A 22,854-nucleotide genomic window follows, 5' to 3' on the forward strand; every position below is an offset into this window, starting at 1 on the left:
TTTCCCTTTTCCTCTGTATTTATGCTGATACTGGTACTACTAAAAGAAATTGGAATATGTGTAAAAGTGCAATATTTCTTGTTAATCATCTCAGAAATTTACCTCAAATGTTCTCTTTGATTTTAACATATAATTTTTTCAGAATAATTTTATTGTAATTTTTTTTTCAATTATGGGTTACAGATAATGAAAACCCAACATTCAGTTGAAAATTTTAATACCATTGCCAAGGTCATTAAAAGAAACTCGCATACAACACTGCGAATAGGTGTTAACCAAAATCATCTTTTACTCTGCCTGAACTGGAAAAGCCATACAAATTCAGAAATTGTAATATGAACTGAAACCTCTCTGTTCATTTTTGATTTCCTCAAATTGTTGCAAATTCCCCAAAAGGTCAACTGGACAGAGTACAACCAAAAGGAGAAATGACATGCATGATGCATCTGAGTTTTGAAACCTGCTGCAACAGATGGATGGAAATCTGTTTTGAACAGGAGAGGTTTTAGTCATGTTCTAAAATAACTCTGTGGTCTGTTTCTGTGATAAATCTGCTATGATGATCATTCTCTTCCCAACCTGCCTTTGTGATTACCTCTAGGAACTATGCAGTGCTTTTGAGACTAACTTTTTTCTCTGTCTTTTTTACCAAACTTTTCACACACAGTACGGAAAAGTCCTGCAGTACAGCGACCCCTCAGTAATCTTTGTGTTCTTGCTGGTCTTCTGTTTGGCCACCATCTCCCAGTGCTTCCTCATTAGCGTCTTCTTCTCTAAGGCCAATTTAGCGGCAGCGTGTGGCGGCCTCATCTTCTTTCTCCTCTACCTGCCACACAGCCTCTGCTACGCCTGGAGCGACGTCATGGGTTTTGGGGCCAAGGTGGCTGTGGTAAGTTCATCTTTAGCTCTAAAAATTTTATTATTTTTTTTTTAATTATGTCTTCTCCTGCTGTTATTATACATAAGGGTGGATTTTATCCTCAGTGTTTTTCCAAGGTTATATTTGAACTATTTTGATCAAATTTTAAAGTCACAGTTGTTCGTCCTTTATCTATTCAATGATCCTTAAAAAAAGACCCAGAGTATTTTATAGTGAAAGGAGTGAGTTCACCTCTAGCACCAGTAAAGTCTATTTCAGATTTTCCATCGTAAAATGCTGCATCAGGTGTTTTTTTATGGTCACTGTTTTTATGTTGTTTCACTGGACAACATTCTGTACTGTCACAAACACAAATATTATTGTGTAAAGTGAATGGAATATCAAATCAAACTTTGACTAGACTGTTCTACACCATGAATTTGCTTTGATTTAAAGTATCCAAAGTATCTGACTTTGTTGTTTCTCTATGGCTTGTGGAAAACTGCAAACAAGGCTATATGTCTCTTTCTTTTCTTGACACTCGTTCATTATAAACTTGCTATTGGCATAACCAGCAGTTCTTAGATTTTGACACCTCAGCTGTAGTTCCCTGCTTTTCCTCCAGAGTTACCATGAGCCTCTTGGTAGCTTCTCTGATTATCAATCTACTCGGGTGTGTCCAAATTCATGACTGCTTCCTTTGAAGGCCTCAGCTTACCCAATCAATGTACTGTAATGTGTAGGAATTTCAATATAACCAGCTCCAAACAAAAGCATCTGTTTTCTTTTACTGCAGCACAGACTTAATAGCACATTAGAACCAGTTTTAAACTATGCAGTTGGAAACAAAATTAACTCCTATTTAGATTAACGCCCTTATTAGGTCTTAGAAAAAAAAAAAACAAAGGGTCATTTGCATTTCCTCCCAAGTTTTGAACTGCAATAATGACACAAACCACCATCCAATTTATTCTTTCTCTCTGTCAGAGTGCTGGTCCATGGGTGTGTAGTATCCCTTTTTTCATTCAGCTCAGATAAAACCACATCATTCCAAGACCAACACATCCCAGCCCCTAACACACACTCACACACACAGCGGCCTTGATACTTTGGTTTTTAATCTGAACAAATTTTTTCCATTTTGTAAAGACAATATTCACCTGTGTGCTGGAGGGAGAGCTTCAGGCAATGCACAGAGGTAAAACAAAGAAAATTCTGCTGTGCTTTGACCACTTCCTTTCTTTTTTAATGAGATAGAAATAGGAGAGAGGCTAAACTTCCTTTGTACTGGATAACCAGAGACATTTTCAATTAACCATTAAGTCCTGGAAAATCTTGAAAATTGCTAAGCTTCCAAAAAAAATAATGGCTCTTCTTTGAAATCAATTAATTGATCTATGGTTTTATGACAGCAAGCATGAGTCCACTGGCATACATTGGAATCTACAGTTGAAAGAAGTGTCTTAAAAAGAAGGTTATTTTCACAATCTCTTACATAGAGCTTCGGCTATTTCAGCATTTGTTCAGAAACACGGTACAAAGTCAAAGAGGAAATGAGAGTTTAGTTTATTTAGGTTTCACATTTAGCTGCAGCAAATTAGTGGTCCACACATCATACAATCACAACTCTAAAAAAAATTGTTAAAAATTAAAATAAAACAAAACAACATAATGGGTAGGACTATAATTTTGCATTTCTATAATTCTTCAGATTATTTAATATGTAACATAATATATAGATTATATGAAAAATGACTACACATCGCTTGCAGTGGCAACATCATCTGGTGGGCATGTATTATTTTAGGCAATGAAATCATAGATAACATGAACATGGATTTATAGAACAGTTATATGAGGATGTTTTATATATATATATATATATATATATATATATATATATATATATATATATATATATATATATATATATATATATATATATATCCTTTATTGTCTCACATTGGGACAATCCATATATAACAGGGGCTAAGCCCAGACCTAAAAGGAATTTGAGCCTAAATTGATTTATTAGACCCTCTTTTTAATTCAAGTCTTTTGAGACGCAACAAAATACTTGGAATTGTAGTTCTGCTTACTGTAAAATATTGACTTAATGTGCCTGGACTATATTTTTTTCCGTAAAAAGATTGTAATAAAAGGATGTACACATCATTATTAACAGAATTGCCTATTCACTGATTTTTCTGTGGAACGTATCTCCAAATTATTCACCTGGTTTATTATTCCTAATCTCTTCACATACCAAGTGTGTTAATGTCCTTTCTCTTCTTATTGTCCATGCATTTTGTGTGTTGGGCTATGATCTAAAACCCCAATAAAATACATTGAGCTTTACAGTTAAGTTGGGAAGCGCAATAAAATGTAAGAAAGCAAATTCATGAACCTGCTCTCCTGCTTTTTAGTAAAAATTATTTTACAATGCACTATAACTAGCTACTGATATCCTTCATTTAAAATGAGAAAAAAAACGGTCACATTTGGTGGCTGCATTTGGGGGAAAAAATCAATCATTTGTCATTTGGAAAGAAGTGTAGCTTTTTGCTGCTCCAGTCTAAAAGATGTTTAACCTTGGAAACATCTTGGAATTGGCATAATAATTATATCTAAGAATAAGAATGGGTACAACACTTTGTGAAGGAGACTTTTTCAAACAGAACTATATCCCTGTGGGATTATTTCCCTGTCATTCCAGGAATACTGGTCATAACTGAACAAAAAGAGTAGCCACCTTGATTACTCTTCCCCTTAACAATGGATTTTGTCCAAAGCCAGCTGAATGATGTCTAAATCTCCAGTTTGACATGTGTTCAATAAGAGGGGGCTTGTTTTGTCTGCCTCCCAACTTGTGCCCTTTTCTCAACAGCCAAAAGGATTGGGCTCTTGTTGTTTTGTCAGCCGTTCATACAGAGGTCAAGGATGGGTGGCCCTTCGCCCCGCTGTCAGCCCTCATCTGTTGACTGATTGGCAGATGGGCAGTGGAGGGCAGCGCAAGATGCTGCCAGCAGGGTTAGGAGCCAGGCAGGCTAGAGGTTTTGCGTCAGCCACAGAGCTGCTCTCTCGCTCGTCCTCTCTCTCCGTCTCTGTGTAGTTGTGTAACCTCGGCTATCCGTGATGATTCGTCTCTTAAGCTTCAGCAAACACTTGTGCAGGAGTATAAATGCTGCGAGCAAATGAGGTGTGATGAAACAGCTGGCGGGCAACATGGCAATGTGGAACGAGGGGCCATGGCAGATGATGTCTCACGCGGGCAAAGCATCATTTGCAATTTCCTGCTGTATGAAAAATCCAACAGATTTTTGTTTGCAGCAGATGGATTCGGCTGTCCATCTTGTCGGGTGGCAACAGTCTCTCATGGCATCACCTAAATTTGGTAATTAAAGATGGTCTTTCAACCATTTCTTTTCATTAGCTCAACGTTTTATGGCGCAATCATTCAGTTCATTAACCTTAAACAATTTGTTTTGGAAATACACAAATTTAGTGACCTATTTCACATTCTGTCATGTTACAGCCATAGCCCTCCATCGAACTTATGATTTTATGTGCTTGACCAAAACCAGTAGTGTGAATGTGAAGTAAAATGGAAATGATACAAGGTTGTTAAACATATTACTCATGTACCAGTTACTCTGATACTTTCTAATAAAATCAACATAGCTGTTAATTAGAGGTCACATCTGTGTTATTCAGTTTAATGTTAAATACAACTGTCCTGCAAGGCCCTCAGTTTAAATTTATTCAAATTTGCCACTGCAAGTGATGTGTAGTCAGCTTCGTAAAGACCAAGGAACAAGGCATAATGTTTTGGGAAGATTTAAATCGGGGTTAGGTTATGAAACGACATCCCTCTGAACATCTCACAAAGACATGTTCAGTTTAACATCTTAAAATTAAGGATATAGCACAAAGAATGGCTTATTCAAAGTACGGAGCAATTAAGATGCCAAAGAAATACCTGTAAATTAATGTCCACACATTACAAAACCCTAAAAATCATATGAAGACATGGTCTGTAGTCACAGCAAAAGGTTTCTACCCACCAAGAGGCTGAATAGAAAATGCACACCAGACTTTGCAAGAAAAACGGAAACTGTGTCACGACCCTTCAGTTTCTTAGTTATGCAAAGCTTTGTGTTTTTCTCACCTTCCAATCAGAAATGTCAATTTGTTATATGAGGATTTTATGTAACAAACAATGAGATCAACTTCAATGGATGGGAATACTTTATGAAAGGCAGTGGACTTGGCTGCACTTAGAGGGGAAAAAAAACTCAGCACGTCTCTTCATAAAGCTCACTCCCTAATTAGTGATCTCCTAGTTTCACTGAGAAATGAAAAGGAAAAGCACAAATTTATTGTTTTTTTTTGTTGGTTGGTGAGCCAAGCTCTGTTGGCTGAGACTGCTCACCAGGCATCCACCCAAGACTCCAGATCCAAGCTTAGCTGATTCCTCCATTCCCATCTTTACAGTACAGTATGTTAACACAACCAGCTGCTCGCCGATATTACATATTCAGCATGCAGATGAAAAGGAGCAGGGTGAACTTTGTGCAACATTTGCATATTTTCTGAGTAGTTAAGAATTTTTGCTTAACTAAAAAATGTTTGTTTTTGCTTTTTTCCATCTTCAGAGTTTACTGTCATGTGTTGCCTTTGGTTATGGGTGTGAGAACTTTTCCAAATATGAGGAGCAAGGCATCGGTATACACTGGCACAACATTATCAGGAGTCCCCAGGAGGGGGATCCATACACCTTCATCATCTCCATCGCCATGATGCTCGTTGACGCCGTCTTATACTGGGTGCTAACCTGGTACATTGAAAATGTTTTCCCAGGTAATGATCTGGAGCAAATTGTTAATTTATGTCCAATATACTCTGCTTTTTTGGTGTTATAGTTTTTGAGAAGAAATGCCTACAGTACACATCTTGTATAGAAATTTGATGAAACTTCTAATCTGCAAGGAGTGGAGATTTTGTACTTTTTCAAGAGCATAACAGGATAATATAGCATTTAAACTATTTTCCTTGTGTCAGTCGGAGAAGCTATTGGATTTGTTAGTCGACATGCTCAGTGACCGTTGTAACTCATATTAGCAAAACAAGATTGTAACAGAAGTATTTTTGTGCACTGGCAGCATTTTCACCGTTTGAGTTTGGACAGGATAATAAACGTTGCAAATTTAATGAGAATCATTTTCAAATGAGGTTTGGGGAGAGCAATTCATCTTTCTTAGTTGTAACTCTGGATTCAATGGGTCATTAAAGTAGATTTTTCTCACTTCAAATTTAAAATTCAGGCCTTTGAGTGCAAATATAAACTCCACAGAAGAAACTTATGTTGTAATGAACTATTAAAAGACTACGTTTGTGATGTAGCCATTTGCTTTTTTCTTAATAGTTTTTCCAAATAGCATTGGTTTACTGTTTCAATGTCACTTCACCAAACACTCATTTGTTGTTCTTGAACAGAATTCTATATTTTATTTATATCTATGCACCAATGTTCTTATGAACTGAATGAATAAATTTTTCTTCCTCCACTTTTTATTTTTGCACCTCCTAGTTTTATATTTTTAAGCCAACATGTATGAACATATGACAATCGTTCTTCTTGTTTGATTGCAGGTCAATATGGGATTCCTAAGCCATGGTACTTCCTGTTCACTTCGTCTTACTGGTGTGGGTTGACACCAGAAGTTAAAAACAACCCTGATCTGCTGATAGACTCTGGGGCGCACATCGGTAAACTCCCATTTCATTTTCAGTTCTCACTTTTTGGTGTGCAATTGTTGTTCATATTCTCATCAGCCTGTTTATGTCCTGTGGGAAACACGGTTCTGATAAGACCTGGAGGTGAGAAGAAAAGGGTTGTGAACAAACATTAGCACCTTATTTGTCACATCTGGTGATAATGGTGCTTTGTGCTTTGAGGGGTGGGGGAAGCAGGAGTTTCAAGTGAAGGAAACTGCTAAAAACAAGCAAAATTGCCAATTAATATTCCTCGTAACAAGTTTCTGTTTCTGTTTCTTTCTGTTTAGCTTTTCTGTGTCCATGCATGTGAATATGTGTATATGTTTCATAGATCAAAATGGGCTCTCAGAAATTTGCTAAACTCATAATATGACTAATCATGTGTAATTAGAATCATTTTTGATGGTTTTCATTTTCTTAGAACGTTGGTCTAAACAAAAACGTAATTAATGTAAGCAATTGATGCAAACCTTTATATTTTGAAATGCATATTTTATTCAGGTTTTTTCCTTCAGTCTTTTAAAACATCAAATTTTTTGCTTATGTAGGTTTTATTTATCTCATATTTTTTCTTACTGTTCAAAAAGACATTGGTGTAAATATTGAAGGTGTGGTAAACACTTTAGCACTTCATTTTGTTTATTCTAAGTTAGTCATATTTGATATTGTATTTCAGTTTAGTTTAATTTGTTTTGAACTGAAGTTAAATGAAAAAACCAACAAATTACTAATACATAAATGTTGATACAGATCTTACACCTTTAAACTATTAACCTGTAAATATGATCAACTTTAATCATTTTTTCTTTAGTATTGATGTATTTTCTTATATATGTCAATTTCTTCTTTTTTTTTTAGTTTTTTGTCTTTTCAGAATTAATTTTGCTTATAACAAGAGGTTTTTTTTTCTTTCTCTTTCAATGCATTTTTGTTTCATTTTGTGGATCCATATGTGTGTTTTCATAAAGGATCTTTTGAAAGACCACCTCCCAGTGTGAAAGCGGGAGTTTCAATTCGCAATCTTGTCAAAATCTACAAGACCGGGAAGAAACTGGCGGTGGACGGCCTGAGCGTGGACTTCTACGAGAATCAGATCACATCATTTCTGGGCCACAATGGAGCTGGAAAAACAACCACAATGTGAGGCATATTATTTAATTCTCTTGTATTTTCCGACCCGTCTCAACCTTTGTATGAATTGAACATAAACTGCTGACTTTATTGTAGCTGCATGTATTCAGAGTTTACTGCTTTGAAGAGGGAGAGCTTACTATGAAGACATCCATCAGATAGAGTCAGCTATTACAACTGATAGTGGGAGTTATCTAATTACTGCTTGGGAAATGGCTAAAAAAGGTTGGTTGGGGTTTTGGATGACAGAAAATAAATGACATCCACTGGCCCAGAAAGTCTGAGTGACACAGAGAGCAAGCGATGCAGGACTAAGGGCTGCAGGGAAGACGTCTGCTCTGAGCCACTGGAACGAAACATAACAGGGAACAATAAGAGGAAGGACAGAGTAAGGACTCTGTCACATACTAAAACATTGTGTTGGTGGATTTTATTAAGGGCAATATCTCCTCATCAGGGAGATGGGATCTCATAGCTGATGTTTTCTCTTTTTTTTGTAATTCAGAAGAAGAGAATCTAAACTCTCCTTAAAACTGTATAAAGTTTTATTCAGTTTCAGTTTAAATGGTGAGTTTATATAGATACAGTTTGCATGGTCCTTATTATGAAAATAAATATCATACTGAAAAAAAATCTTTAGCTATAGTGAAAACAACTTGCTTTTATGAGTTATAATTTTTTAAAGAAAGAAAACAGTCTATATAATGTATAATGTGGGGCAAGAAAATATCATATTATAGAGATAAAAATATTAAGCCAAAGACATTTATTTCACAAAATGCAGCAGAAACTAAGAAATAATTAGACACAAAGAAGCTATTTATATCTCAATGACATTTAACCAGAGGGTCAGACTTTTCTTGTTTTAGTTCACTTAAGCTTAATACAATCATTTAAATTCGTTACATGTCAGAATTTATTTATTTTTCTTAACTTTTCAAATGTCAGATATGGTTAGTAAAATTGCCTTGTAAGTTGTAAATTGCATGACATAAAATGAGTTGGGCCATTCTCCTTCAAGTCTGTCTCGCTCTGACATACCTCTTCACATTAGTCACCCAAATATTTATTGTTTTTGTTGTTAAGACATTCTGAATTAAACTTGACTAAATGGCTTGGGTAATTTTTTAAATTATTATTAATAAATTCTGGCATTTTTCCTTTCTTTCTCTTCATAGGTCAATTTTGACGGGGCTGTTCCCACCGACATCAGGAACAGCCCTCATCCATGGATACGACATCCGTACCGACATAGACAGGATTAGGAAGTATTTGGGAATGTGTCCGCAGCATAATGTCCTATTTAATGAGTGAGTGAATTAACAAGGCTTAGTCATTCTCTCTCTTTGGATTACAAAGTGGAAGTATGTGGGTCTTTGTGCAACAATGTATTTTTTCCATGTAATGAGGCCTTGTAATGACTCAGGCTTCCCAGCAACACATAATTATTCAGTGTTTATTATGAAATGCATTGACCTTTATTTATTCAGTCTGCAAGACTCTCCTGAAACTGCCTTTACTGATCACCGTATATTACCTTTTTCTTTTTCTTTTACTTTGTCTCATTTTTTTGTTCGTTGCCTGTTACTGATACTCTGGTACCCAATGCTAATTACAGCAGGTCCCAATTAATTTCCTTGGTAACTTCCAATCATTAGAAAAGGACTCCTGTAAAATGCCTCTGTCAAATTAATTATGATGCATATTTAGCAAGTTTTTTTTTATTTTCTTATTATTGCTAAAAAGTTTCTGCAACTCCAAATATCTAAGTCTGAAACAGTATTGCATTTTGGCATTAAAAATGGTTTCAGTGGGAACCTTGACATAGTTCAAATGTTCATTAAGGACTAAAGATGTCTGGAGGGAAATTAATTGCTTTCAAACATTCGAACGGACAGAAATACAGTAGTTTTACGTTAGGCCACTTTTCCCCCTTCTCACATTAACTGAACTGGTCTTTCATGCTGTTGTAAAACTTTTCTAGACTCACTGTGGAGGAGCACATTTACTTCTACGCCAGGTTGAAGGGACATAGTCGCAGTGAGGTTGACTCTGAGATGGACCAGATGATTAAAGATGTTGGTTTACCACACAAGCGCAAGGATCTTGCTAAGAACCTATCAGGTGAGGCTCAGTGTACCATGACACAGCTCTTATTACCTGATTGACATTATGCTGAATGATTTTTATGAAGAAAACATGCTACTTATAAGCCAGTCCTTCCTTTCTTAGTACCTGCATGCAACTCCTCCTCTACACCCACTGTACCTGTGCTCTGTAATTCATTGTCTGGGGGGCACAAGCAGATCCTATTTGATAGATTGTTCCAAGTCGCGGAATGCTTGTGAGCAAAATCACTGAAATATGACTTTCAAGGTTGATCTATGATGACATTTCCACTACATTAGCACTGCACTGGATGCATTTTGAAGAGCCTGCTAAGAGAGAGGAGCTGAGAATTATTGTTGTGAAAGTGTATCTGTGTCCCGGCAATCAATCATTTCACAGCTTCCAAACGGCAATAAAGCACAGAGCTGAGCATCTCGTAATATTTATTCCATAATCACCTTCCAATGTTGGAAAGTGATTATTTGAAACGTAATGCTGACACAGCCATGTGGCATTTTATTTTTGATAAAAATGTCTTAATATAAATAAAAATGTGACTATTTTAACTAATTTACATTTGATCAAATAATAAGTGAGAACAATGCTTTTTCAAAAGTGTTTGTAAACCCAGAACTTTTTCACGTCGTGTTACAACCAAAACATTTAATGTCTACCTAAACTTGGCATAGCAAGGCAAGAATTGTTGGGAAGTTCACACAAATCATAATCATTTTATTCAGTGAAGACATACGTATAAAACCCAATAAATGAATACATATCAACATAAATATTGAGTAAATGAATAAATAATTATTTTTGGATGGCGACACCTAATGAAAACATGTAAATCTTGTGTGATAATAGTGTGTTTTAAGAAATTCTTTTTGGTGACTTAAAAGAATCCCACCATCTGTACTGAGATAAGCCAGTAAAATTGTCAAGACAGCAATCAAGACAATTTTAGCAGATTAAGAAACTGGAAATTTGTAAAAAAAAAAAACAAAAAAAATTTCAAAACGTTTTAACAACTATGTGTTGTCTTTAATGCTTTTCAGGTGGCATGCAGCGAAAACTCTCTGTGGCAATAGCCTTTGTTGGCGGTTCAAAGATTGTCATCCTAGATGAACCAACAGCAGGAGTGGACCCTTACGCTCGCCGGGGGATTTGGGAACTACTGCTAAAGTACAAACAAGGTGTGAATTCAGGAATAACTACAGTTTTGACGTCTTTTGCTTTTACAGAACAAGTAGGATTTCTCACAACTCGTTTGAACCGTTTTAGACTAAGAAAGAAAATCTTCACCTGTACTGAACCTTTCAACCTACAGCAATATTAGATGTAGGAATTCAGAGTGGCGTACAAGTATCTTTTTAGCCCTGCTGTCAGAAAAAGTCAACTGTAAATGGAGAGAAATTGTGAATTGTACAAACACCGGTCGAAGTGGAAGAGAAGACAAGTCGCTTTTATTGACGGACTCCCTAATTGTCTGCTGAGTTAGTCAGCCTGTCACTCTCTGGCTTTTATATACACTGTGGTTGCTGAAGACTATAAGCAGAGCATGCACATTTTCTCTCCAAATGTCTAAATGTTTAATGTGCACTGAGTGACATTCCGCCCTCACTATGTCATTAGCATCAGCCTCTCTCTAATCAAGCCTTTTTTACTCCAATCGTTAGCTGCAGATAACTCGGTTCTAATGAGAACCCCCACATTGTGGCTGCTCAAAATAACTCATTTTTGTTTCTCTCCGGTTTTATTTGAGCCACTGTCTTATGAAGGGTTGCCATTAGGCAAAGGATGTGGGAAAATGCTACAGGGAGTCTATTTGTGTGAAAAACTGAAGGATGAATTTAGAGTTAATATTATAGTTCATCACAGCTTATTAAATGTGGAGGTTTTCCACATGAACAGGTAGACCACATTGCCTCAGAGTGGGTGTAGCTTTCATTAAACTGAGTGGTGGCTTATTTGTTTGGTGGCACTTTACCCTTTATGTTAAATTTCCTGGAAATAAAGTACCTTTAATATAGATTGATGTTGTAAGCCTTCATATGTTTTATTGAACTGTTGGCGTAAGCTGAAGTAATTCAATATTGACATCTTGTCATAAGAAAATAATATTCAACAATATCTAAAACTTAAAACTTTAGTTATTGACTCCTAGGTGTGATTCATATGTCTCCACGAACTTTACATTCTGCTTTTTTGTACACATAAGGATTCAAAAAAACAGAAAAAAAAAATGTTTTAATTCCATAGAAATGTAAGGAAAACAGCTTTATGGTGACACAAAGATTTGGAATGATTTCCTGCATATGCAGCACATACATAATTTAATGTATAATTTCAATTGCAATGGATGGTAAATTACAACATACATATGAGATGTGACAAATGTAGTCAAAATTAATGTAAATTAATTCTGAATAAATGGGACATTTTTGCATTTGCATTGAATACTTGATGGAACAAAGAAAATGTTAACTTAGCCCTTGTACCAACTATTTTAGGACTGCAATGTGTTTTATATACCTAACATAGTGCAACTATCATGCAAATGCAAATTAATATATATCAGAAGTCAGTGCAGCGAGACAAATGGGATAAAATATAGAAGTAGTTTTTTTTCATGCAACAGTCAAAAAATTACCAAAAACAACATATTAATGACATATAAAACTTTTTCCATGACAGTACACAACATTTTATGTCAGGCTCATGAATTTCTTTTACAAACCATAATGTCTAAAATTTGTTACAAATGTATAATAAGCACAAGGACTTGTAACCCAATGGACAGGATACATATTGTGTTGAAATAACTTTATGACTCGAAATGACTGTCACTGATAGCAGTTATAGAGTTTGCTTGTTCTTTATTACAAAGCCAAAGCTCATTATGTTTTCATCCTGCCTTTCTCATCCACTGTGAAATCCACCTGTCTCAACTTGATTTAGAGGAAAGGGATCAAAATAAAAGAATACAGTTTGGTAACTCTACTTTGCTGTATGTGTTTTGAGTATGTAAAACAGCAATTTACCTGAACACATCCTTGATATATTACTGCATGCTCCAATTTGCTGCAACTTGCTATAAATCAAAATACCTTTGAGAGCCATTTGCTGTCCAAAAAAATTTATTACAATTACATTTTTTCCGCCAACTTGCAAATGATTCAATACTTTTTGGATTTTCTCTACATATACTCTACATATTCATCTTCCAGGTTTGACTATCCCATGCAAAACGAGCCCAGTCGGTTAGACTAAACCGCAAGCAATCTCTTGAGCCGTAACTTTTTTTTTTTAAAACCATGTTTCCCTGCTGTATGTTAAATTGACTGGATTGCGTGCCTTGATGTTTCATTTCAGTTTATGCAGAAGGTAGGCTGAGTTTGCGAGGCAAAACATCATGAAGAAATGCTTTACTGTGAAGAGATGAATTAAGCAGTTCGACTCGAGGCAGGGCGTGCATTGACGTGAAGAGAGAAAGAGAGAGAGAAACAAGGCATGTAGAAATAGTTGGACAAGCAAAATGGCTGCAACGGGCCACAGTTAATGACCTCTCAGTGCGTCCTTATCCCCGGGATAATGTGACGTGTGAGGATACAAATTTAACTTTGTGCAAAAACAGCCATGCTCAGCACCGTGCCTGACCCTTTGCAGTAATAACCATCCTCAACATTTGTGCAGAAGAGGTGAAAACCCTTGCTTGTGCTAAATTTAGAACGCTGATGTCTTACACCTTACAGATGTTGAGATGTGTCTCTGTAGGTTGCAAGAACTGAAGATGCTGCAGGAAAAGCATCACAAAAATCTGACTTCTGTGACCAGAGGATGAAAATGTTAAATATTTTTTAAATAATTATTAGAGTAATTTTATGTCACATTTACTCTTTAGTATAAAATATATTAAAAGCAAAGTTTGATTCTACTAAAGTGAGGTTAGGTGGGGTACTTAACAGCCTTCAGCAATAACATTATGTGGAAAATTGTTTAGAAAATATGTCAAGTCAAGCTAATAGCTAGCAATTTAAACTAATTTGCTATTTAATTTAATGGATACTATTGCTAATTGCCACTTAAGCTAACAGTTACACTAGCAACAGCTCCACGAACTAAAAGCTTCAGTGGCTTTTAGTTTAGCAAAGTACTACTCAAACTGACAACTGTTCAATTGCTACTTAGCTTAACGACTATTTCAGCTGACAGCAACTTAACTTAAGGCTACTTCGCTTAGCAGCTACTTTGACAACTTCCTAAGCTAGCAGTCACTAAAGCTAAAAGTGACCCACAGTTTATCCAGAAAGTATTGATAGCAGTTTGCTCATTATTGCCTACTCCTCAGAATGTCATGGAAGTCACTGTATGATGCTATTGGATAATTAGCTTATTTAGTCATCTGTGGTGGAGGTAGAAGAAAAAGAATATCAATGTTGGCAAGACAAAATACTTTTTTTTCTCTAAAAGTTATTCAGTAAATCTAGCTGAGTAAATCTAACCAGTGGCTACAGACCTCTGGATCCTTTGCTATTTTTCTTTCTGCCTCATTTGAGGGCAGTTGCTTTATATCTCCCAACAGCTATTCCTTATTTTTATTTATTCATTTTTTTTATTTTATTATTATTATTATTATTATTATTATTTTATTATTTCTACAGTGATTCTGCCGTCAAAGAAGAAAGAAAAAAAAAATTATTTTTGTAATCACAAATTTTTCTGTTAAGGTTCCTGAATTTAATCAGGCCAACTTTGAGGATATCCACTGAAAAAATGTGCAAACGATGCATTGCCAATAAAGATGCGTCTCAAGCATGTGATTGCAATTTATTTAGGCTTTAATAACAAGTCACTTGAGAAACCCATGTCAAAGCAGCTATCTTTCATTGTAATAGAGGTAACAGGTTAAATGTTTGCTACTTAAAAACATGACTGGATCAAAGAACCCATTTCTCTCTGATACTGCTTTCCTGCAGACAGCAGAGACAGGACCACACTGTGACTTCATTACAAATCTGCCGTTTTTTTCCCTGGCTTTCTGGGGTATGTGATAATTAATATGTGTTATCTGATCCAGCATGATGTAAAAGGATTAGGACACCTGTGAATAATCGTACAATTCATGCCGTTTTTGTCACTGCAAATGCGTTCAGTTTGATGCCGCTCAAATCAAAGGACTCTGGGAACAAAACAAAGCTGGAGTAAAATTTGTTTCCTATAGAAATGTTGGAAAGCAGCCTGTGAAAGGCCTTTATCGTTATTTTAATTATGTCCCAGTTTCACACCCACGCGCTTTTCTTCAGTTTGTTTTGTTACCACGCTCAAAGGCACGAGAAAAAAATAGATCACAGTGAAATTGACACTAAGAAGATAAGTGACGACATGTGGATTCAGATTTTGATATCTGCCACATTTTTAGGAGACCGTGTCCACAAAGATGCTTTGCATGAATTTTTATGAATAGCTTCTACAAGCCGTACTTGGAGCCTGCCTTTTATTTTATCTTTCAGCAATTATCTAAAAGACATGTCTGTTGTGGTTGTCCTCAGGTCGCACCATTATTTTGTCAACACACCACATGGACGAGGCAGACATCTTAGGAGACCGGATAGCCATCATCTCTCAAGGAAAGATGCGATGCTGCGGCTCCTCGCTCTTCCTTAAGAAGTGTTTCGGCAGTGGCTACTACCTGACTCTGGTCAGAGATGGGACGGAAAAGATGACCAATCAACGTAAAAATATCACACAAAGATTGTCCAAGAAGGAACAAATGGTAAGCATGTTTTATTTTTGAAATAATTTGTTTTAAAAGCAATTTGACGTTTTTATCAATGCCTTTGTTAGCAGGCCGAGTAGTCAACATTCTGTACATTCAAGGGCCAAATTTGAGCTGATTTCTCCTTGAGAAAATTGGATATTGGCATGTTAAAAGTAAAGCAAACCCATAACTTGCTTTTGATGCAAGGTTGCCTAACTGCAACCTGGGCTCTGTATACTGAAGGTTCCAGCCAATGTGTGCAAGTGGTTCATCTTCAAGTTCAAGACTCGCATTGTGAGTCAGATTAAACTGATTCCTACAAACAAGGTGCACACATCATAATCCTCAAACTGAAATGTAGCAAATCCCCATGCACGTTCACACACTACGATCCAGTCACCTATTACTTGACTGTACTCTAAAGCATAATTACAAGAAGTTAGAGGAAAAAATATACTCTCAGCTAATGAGATCAGTCAATGAAGAAAAAATACTTGATGATAAAGCAATAGAACAGCTGTTCTTTGTTCTTTTTAAATATTTCAATCTATGGTAGTACATCTAAAAGTTTTTACAAATCTAAAAATATCTTGCAAAACGTATGTAAGTATTTGTATGGTTCAAAATGTGCGTGCTTAATGAAATGAACATGTGGAACTCTCAGTATACTACTGCATCAGAAAAGTGATTTACACTCCCACATACTGCAGTCTTGGGATTTTTTTCTTTTAACGTTGTTTCAATTTAATGATCACCTCAACATCAGAGAATAACTCATAGACTGATACTCATCATAATCTACGAGTATCCCCAAATTAAGCAAATTCCCTGCTAAGTCAGTCTAAACTGGGTTAAGTCCCATACTTAGTTTGATGCTGCAAACAGTCTGCTTGGTGAGGTGAATGGATTTTATTCAGCATAAATAGAGATGTCCCCCTGCTTGGCTTTTAGTAGCTTGAGTATCAGGGTTCTGCATCTTTCTCTGGTATGTTCAGAAGGTTTGGCCTAATGTGTGTGATGCATCCGGTGTTGGCTATGGGTGTTGTCATGTTGTCTGCCTGTGTCCCGGGACGCCTGCTTAATGTGGGTTGGAGATTCACTTGATGGCAGGAAATCAGCCTTGGTGGAGCAGGTTGTCTGGTGGCAAGGGTGCCAGCAGGTGGGCTGCTCTGAGGTGTTGGTGGTGGACACTAACATCATGTGTGTAGGCATTTGATCCGCTCAGTGCAATCTGACCTGAGGATATTGCCAGATGGGGGTCTTTATTTTTGGATTGGGTTGCGTTTAATTGCCTCCACGGGGGGGTTTTGTAGTGCAGGGCGGTCAACTGTCTGCAGGATTGTGACGACTCCTTTCTGTGGCTGTTGGCAGTGTGGAGGCGTTTCCTTTTTGTGGATCTTGTTAGGGGTTTGGAGTCCAGTGGGAACAGTTTATGAGGGCCTGCTGAGTTTCCCCAAAAGTTTAATACCACAACTTTTCTTCCACTACTATGAATAATTAGTTACAAACACAAACAAAAACAACATAAATGCATGGAGGGTGTTGCAATTACATAATTACATACACACACAAAAGGGCACACAGCAGTTAAGGCATTTCTGCCACTGTCTGCCTAAAATGACAGCTTTGTTTTTTTTATCATTGGGAAAACTGCATTCTGTAATTAGTTCCTTCATTATTTTTTCAGTTTATATTTACCTGATTTGTTATTTCACAAAAACTTTACCTTGACCTTCCATCTTTACAATAATTTTCAATAATTGGAATAGGGTTATTTCTTTTGATATAATGTATAAACAGAGTTCAAAAGAATATTTAACATTCTTTGTTGTTAGATAAGCAGTTTAAAATTAGGTTCTTTCTTGCAATCTTCTCACTGCTATGATCTTAGTTTAGTCCTTTCAAGAACTATTAAATGTCTTTAAAACTTAATTGCTGCTTTTGCTAGCCTATAAGACCTAAGTTTGACCCTTAGATAATGCCATTAAAACTACCAGTGAGGTTTTAGATTCATTTTTCTTGTGATTAGGTTATGAGATGTGATTTATTTTTTATAAGTTTCCACAATGACATTCTGTTGTAGAAAATCAATCTTTCCTCTTTTTGCAGAAGATGTTTTTCTCATTTTTAAATCTAAAACAGTAATAAAATGGTCTTCAAAAATGACCAGTTTCCAATAGTAGACATTTATCCAAATGTGTATGTTGTTTCCTCTCAAAACAAATCATGTTTTTTTTGAAGCTCTAAATACATTTTATTTAGTTCGACTGAGGGCCAAACGTTTTTCTTTGGATTAAAAAAGGTTGCAGACTCTTTCAAGTCAACTGTTTAATGAAGTTAATTTAGTCATTGTCTTTTTTACTGGAAAAAAAGAGGAAAAAAAACATGCATTTTATTCTAGAAATTTAAAAGATTTACTCAACTATTTTCTGAGCTCAAATATGTATATTCTGTTGTTTTGCTTAAAGATAGGAACAGCAGACACTTCATCACAGATTAAGCACACTTCATGCTGATGTACCCACACAGCTCTATTTAGACTAATTAAGTGCAAACTTACAGAGGCACATTATTTGATTAATGCTTCATAGGAGTCCTTGAGGAGGCACTGCTCATCATTCTAAGTGGTAAGGTATGATAGCCTTTCTAATCCAATTCTGATTAACAGGAGACAGGCCGTCCTTCCAGGGATAGTCCAGATGACGGCTTCGGCAGTCAAACATGGGACAATTCTGACCGTACAGGTACACGGTTATTTTGGTTCATTTGCATGCATATTTAAAAATTCAAAGTATGTTTTAGTTTTTGTACATTTTCTAATTTTCACATAATTCAAACCATAAACACCAACATCTCTTTTCCCCCCCTGAGCTCTCGTCATCTGAAGCTCTAAAACTTTTCGGCAGGAGCATAGAAAACTATCATTTCTGACAATGGAAAACAGTGTTGAATAGAAGAGAATTTTTATTTAATTAGTTTATTTAATGTTTACTTTTGTGGCTCACCTTCTTAACCTTGATTTTTTTTAAACTGGCTACTAAATTAGACAAGATTCCTTTAAAATTAAAATTAGACACTGCATTCAGTCATTTTGTGTTCTCGTGTCCACTGTTTTTAATTTCTTTCAATTTGTAATAGTCAGGTAACAAATCTCTGTTACCTGATTACACATCAGGTAACATTGTCCTGCAAGTGAAGTGAAGTGATTTCATAACATAAACTGTTCTCAACTAAATTGAACCACATTAACTTCATTCTTTAGTGTTAATCATTTGTATAAACTGTATCAGCCTGCCTAAGATTGCAAACACGAGTTGAAATACCTGCATGGTTTTTTTAACAGTATATGCTAAGCATGAAGTTATTTTTTGGTATTTTGTGAGGGTTTTATCACTAAGGGCGATTCTTCATACAGGTTCTTCAGAACCTGATTCTGATTAGATTCTGGTGTTTACAAATACAAACTAAAGATAGATTGAAGAATCCAGATCCTTCCTTCTTTTCTTGCTTCGTTGGGTGCAGAGTGGCGGTCTCCTATCCCAATTGTGAATTTATACCAGGTTGGCTACATCCTGGGAGGGGCAAAGGTCCACTGCAAGGTCAACATAGGCACCAACAGGGCAGAACAATTGGAAACACACCTTTACATGAAGGGCAGAGTATCAAATTCAAGGAAAACACCTTTTTATGCACCACAGTTAAATACCAGATAGAAAGCAGCATCATAGCAGGAATCACATTTCTATAAGTGACAGTCCATTATTCTTCATTAGTCTAAAACAAGCAGACCACATCACCACACACAGCCACATGTGCATTCCAAAAAGTGATTCAGTCTGAAGTGTAAAGTAGATCCATTTACTTCTCCACAAAGTGCCAAGCCAGTAGTTGTTAAGCTTCAGTAATTATGTATGAGAGGCGCTGGATCAATAATGGATGTGTTGTGTTCTGCAACGCTGTGTGGATTGATCCTCACCAAATCCCCGCTTCAGAGTAGATGACTGAGAAGAGTTACAGTTTGTTCAGAGAAGGTGTTTTTGCAAATGTCCAGTGATCAGGTGCACAACCTTTTCAGTGAGTTTCTCTGTGTATTTCAGAGGTCTTGATTTGTTTGGGAGTGCTGCACCAATGCCACACTGCAGGTCTTTTAATATTACATGTGGTTGCTGAAATTTAGCGGTGGCTACTTGTAAATAATCTGGACACACAAAAACTAATCCAATCAAAATGTACAGTACAGACCAAAAATTTGGACACACCTTTTCATTCAATGAGTTTCCTTTATTTTCATGAGTATTGATATTGTAGATTCACACTGAAGGCATCAAACTATGAATTAACACATGTGAAAATATGTACTAAGCAAAAAAGTGTAAAACAACTGAAAATTTGCCTTATATTGTAGTTTCTTCAAAGCAGCAACCTTTTGCTGCGTCACCTGAAATGGTTTTCAGGTGTGCCCTGTCAGGTTAATAAGTGGCTTTCTTGCCTTATAAATAGTCATGAAAATAAAGGAAACCCATTGAATGAGAAGGTTGTGTCCAAACTTTTGGTCTGTACTGTATATTCAGCCAAAAGGAAAGGAATGTTTTTTATCTTTATTTTTTGGGGAAAATGTTACATTCTGTATAGACAGTTCTTCAAATTGATTCTTTGTTGTTTTATCTATTAAAGCAGATCTTGCTGCTGTGACTCAGTTTGTGCGCCGCCATGTACCAGAAGCTGCGTTTTTGGAGAGCATCGGTCAGGAGATCACCTTCATCCTGCCCTATAGTGGGGCCAGAGACGGGACCTTTGCCACACTCTTCCACAATCTTGATCTGGCTAAGGCTGACCTTGGCCTGACCAGCTATGGCATCTCTGACACCACATTGGAGGAGGTAAACTGACGGCAGCAGTGACAGCATTCAAAAATAATAAATTCACTGTAAGAAGATAAGAAGAATTATATTCTTATTTTATCTTCAACGGTTTTTGGCATTTATTTAGGAGGGAAAATATGCAATTTTAAGAAATTATCTTTTATTTTTAGCCCAAATCACTGGTTCAATATGCAAACAAGGGACAAATATGTGGAAAATTCCCTCATAACCTCACTGCTAAGTAAGGTTTCCTTTACCAAACACTGTCTTAAACACCAGGACAATTAAAGCAGCATTTAATCACATCAAAATCAAATCAAATTTTATTTGTATAGCACATTTCAGCAGCAAGGCATTTCAAAGTGCCAATGGCTTCTATCACTCAGAAAATGGGTTGTCATTGAGTTCTTCAGCGAGATAAAGATCCAAAAAATATCTCAAAACTGACCCATTACAGTAAATGTTCACCCTTTTTTATTGATTCCCAAAAATAATATATTTGATTATTTTTGTTTATTTTTTTTAAACTTGTCAAATTCAGTATTTATCAAAAAAATTTCAAGATGAGGTCATGCCACTGTTTAAGAATACATTTATTTAAAGGTCGTCTTAAAAGTAAATGTGGACAATATTCTATACTCGATCTTTATGTTGGTTCTTTGATGTGAGGTCTTTTTCCTTCTATGTTTGTTCCTTTTCTTTTCCTGACTATTTGTTTCTCTTAGTCACCTTTTTAGATGCAACCCCACCTCATGATATCAGAGTAAACAATAATTTTCACAAAGAAGTAATTTACTTCAGAGCAACAATATGTTTTCTATTCTATTATAACTGAAACTATTCTGTGATTTTGATGGTTTATTTATAATATTACAGATTCTTTTCTCACTTTTATATGAAGTCTTAGTTTCCCATATGGATGACTCTTTTTGGAGGTGAACTAGACAGACATACTGTGTGATCTTAAATGTGTATGACTCTTCATGTACCTTAGACACACCGGAGACACTCATGGCTGGAAGGCAATATGAATAATTGCTTTTTAAATGTACTGAAACTCAACCATGACAAGATTTTTTTTTCCTTCATCCATTTCATCTTTTGAAGCCTGGATATGCTGCTGTGAATACTTGGTTATTAATAATTGAACATGAACATATAGAAGCTGTGGAAGCAGTTTTTTTTTTTTGTCAACTGCTGAGAAGATTGGGAAATTTACTATAGTGTTAAATGAAGAAATTGGCCATGTGAAAATGGTCTGTTTAGAAGAATTGCGTCTTTTTGTCAAAGCAATGATCACAAGAGGATACCCCTTGGGCATCTCATGTATACTGTATTTTTTTAAATAATATATGGTGAGAAATTGCATGACTGTTTTCCTCTGGGAAGAAATGAGCTGCATAAGTAAGTACAGAAAACATGGGTATCATTACAGAAAAGCTACATGGTATGTGTTGAAATAAAGTTCATCCCACCAAATGTATGAAACAGCAGTTTGACACAGACTTTATGACAAGTCTGTGTGGAACTCTCAAGTTCATAAACACTGTAAAATAAAGAAACCTTCAAGTCGTTCTTGTGCTAATGAGTTATTCGCAGAAATTCATCATAATTGTGCACTTGATATGAAGTGTCTTGTAAATACTAAACCCTAAATATAATGAAAAATGATTCAATTTCGTTTATTTTGCAGATATTTCTGAAAGTTGCTGAAGAAACCGGCGTGGATGCAGAAATGACATGTAAGATTGCAAAACATGTAGTAAAGTAACAATGGTGCATTGTTCACTCACATAATGATGGTCTTGTTAAGAAAAGCAAAGTTTAAAAGGAACACTTTGGTTGAAAGTTGGTGAAATACGTCTTAACTACTCATGCTGAGTTTTATAATATGTCTGTCAACATATTGTCCACGATGGGAACTGAAAAAAAAATCATCACAAAAGTTATTTGATGAAACCTTTTAGTGGACCACATGTTGCATGCCAGACCACGTGCTCTGCACCAGTTTGTGTTTCAGCACAACTCTTCAGTCCACAGATGCCTCTGCTATACATGTAACTCATGTTTGACCTGAGTTACTGTAAGCATGTCAGTGATCTGCTCACTGCAGCATTAACTCCAACCAGAGATTCTTGTGAGGAGAAGAATATCTAAAACTCTCTTGAGACGTAGCCCTAGTTTTTTTGAAATATGTGCGGCTGATGTGGCAGGTTTAATCAAGACGTCTTAGTGTCAGGATGCAAGCACCTGTATAAAGCATGACTAATTCCTCTTTGTGGTGCTGTTCATTCTTGATTAGTTGACCTGCAGGTCAACTTGGCCTGGATGCACTGTCTACTTTCTTTTCATTTTGA

At 36.1% G+C, this 22,854-nt stretch overlaps 1 protein-coding gene across 4 annotated transcripts in view; it reads left to right on the forward strand.

The window, feature by feature from the left end:
- The window catches only part of LOC129373220 (phospholipid-transporting ATPase ABCA1-like), a 173,750-nt gene that overhangs the window by 61,073 nt on the left and 89,823 nt on the right, over positions 1-22,854 (forward strand). For 3 of the 4 annotated variants that reach the window (XM_055051031.1, XM_055051032.1, XM_055051034.1), the window contains 11 exons: positions 668-889; positions 5,515-5,719; positions 6,512-6,628; positions 7,606-7,777; positions 8,947-9,078; positions 9,753-9,892; positions 10,933-11,070; positions 15,427-15,650; positions 18,304-18,379; positions 20,310-20,515; positions 22,191-22,239. In XM_055051031.1, coding sequence (XP_054907006.1) covers positions 668-889; positions 5,515-5,719; positions 6,512-6,628; positions 7,606-7,777; positions 8,947-9,078; positions 9,753-9,892; positions 10,933-11,070; positions 15,427-15,650; positions 18,304-18,379; positions 20,310-20,515; positions 22,191-22,239 — 1,681 coding nt within the window. The remainder of the gene's footprint in view (positions 1-667; positions 890-5,514; positions 5,720-6,511; positions 6,629-7,605; positions 7,778-8,946; positions 9,079-9,752; positions 9,893-10,932; positions 11,071-15,426; positions 15,651-18,303; positions 18,380-20,309; positions 20,516-22,190; positions 22,240-22,854) is intronic. The other variant, XM_055051033.1, reaches the window with a different exon arrangement.

The sequence above is a fragment of the Poeciliopsis prolifica genome, unplaced genomic scaffold (genome assembly GCF_027474105.1).
Source record: "Poeciliopsis prolifica strain line A6 unplaced genomic scaffold, Auburn_PproV2 SCAFFOLD032, whole genome shotgun sequence".
NCBI lineage: Eukaryota > Metazoa > Chordata > Actinopteri > Cyprinodontiformes > Poeciliidae > Poeciliopsis > Poeciliopsis prolifica.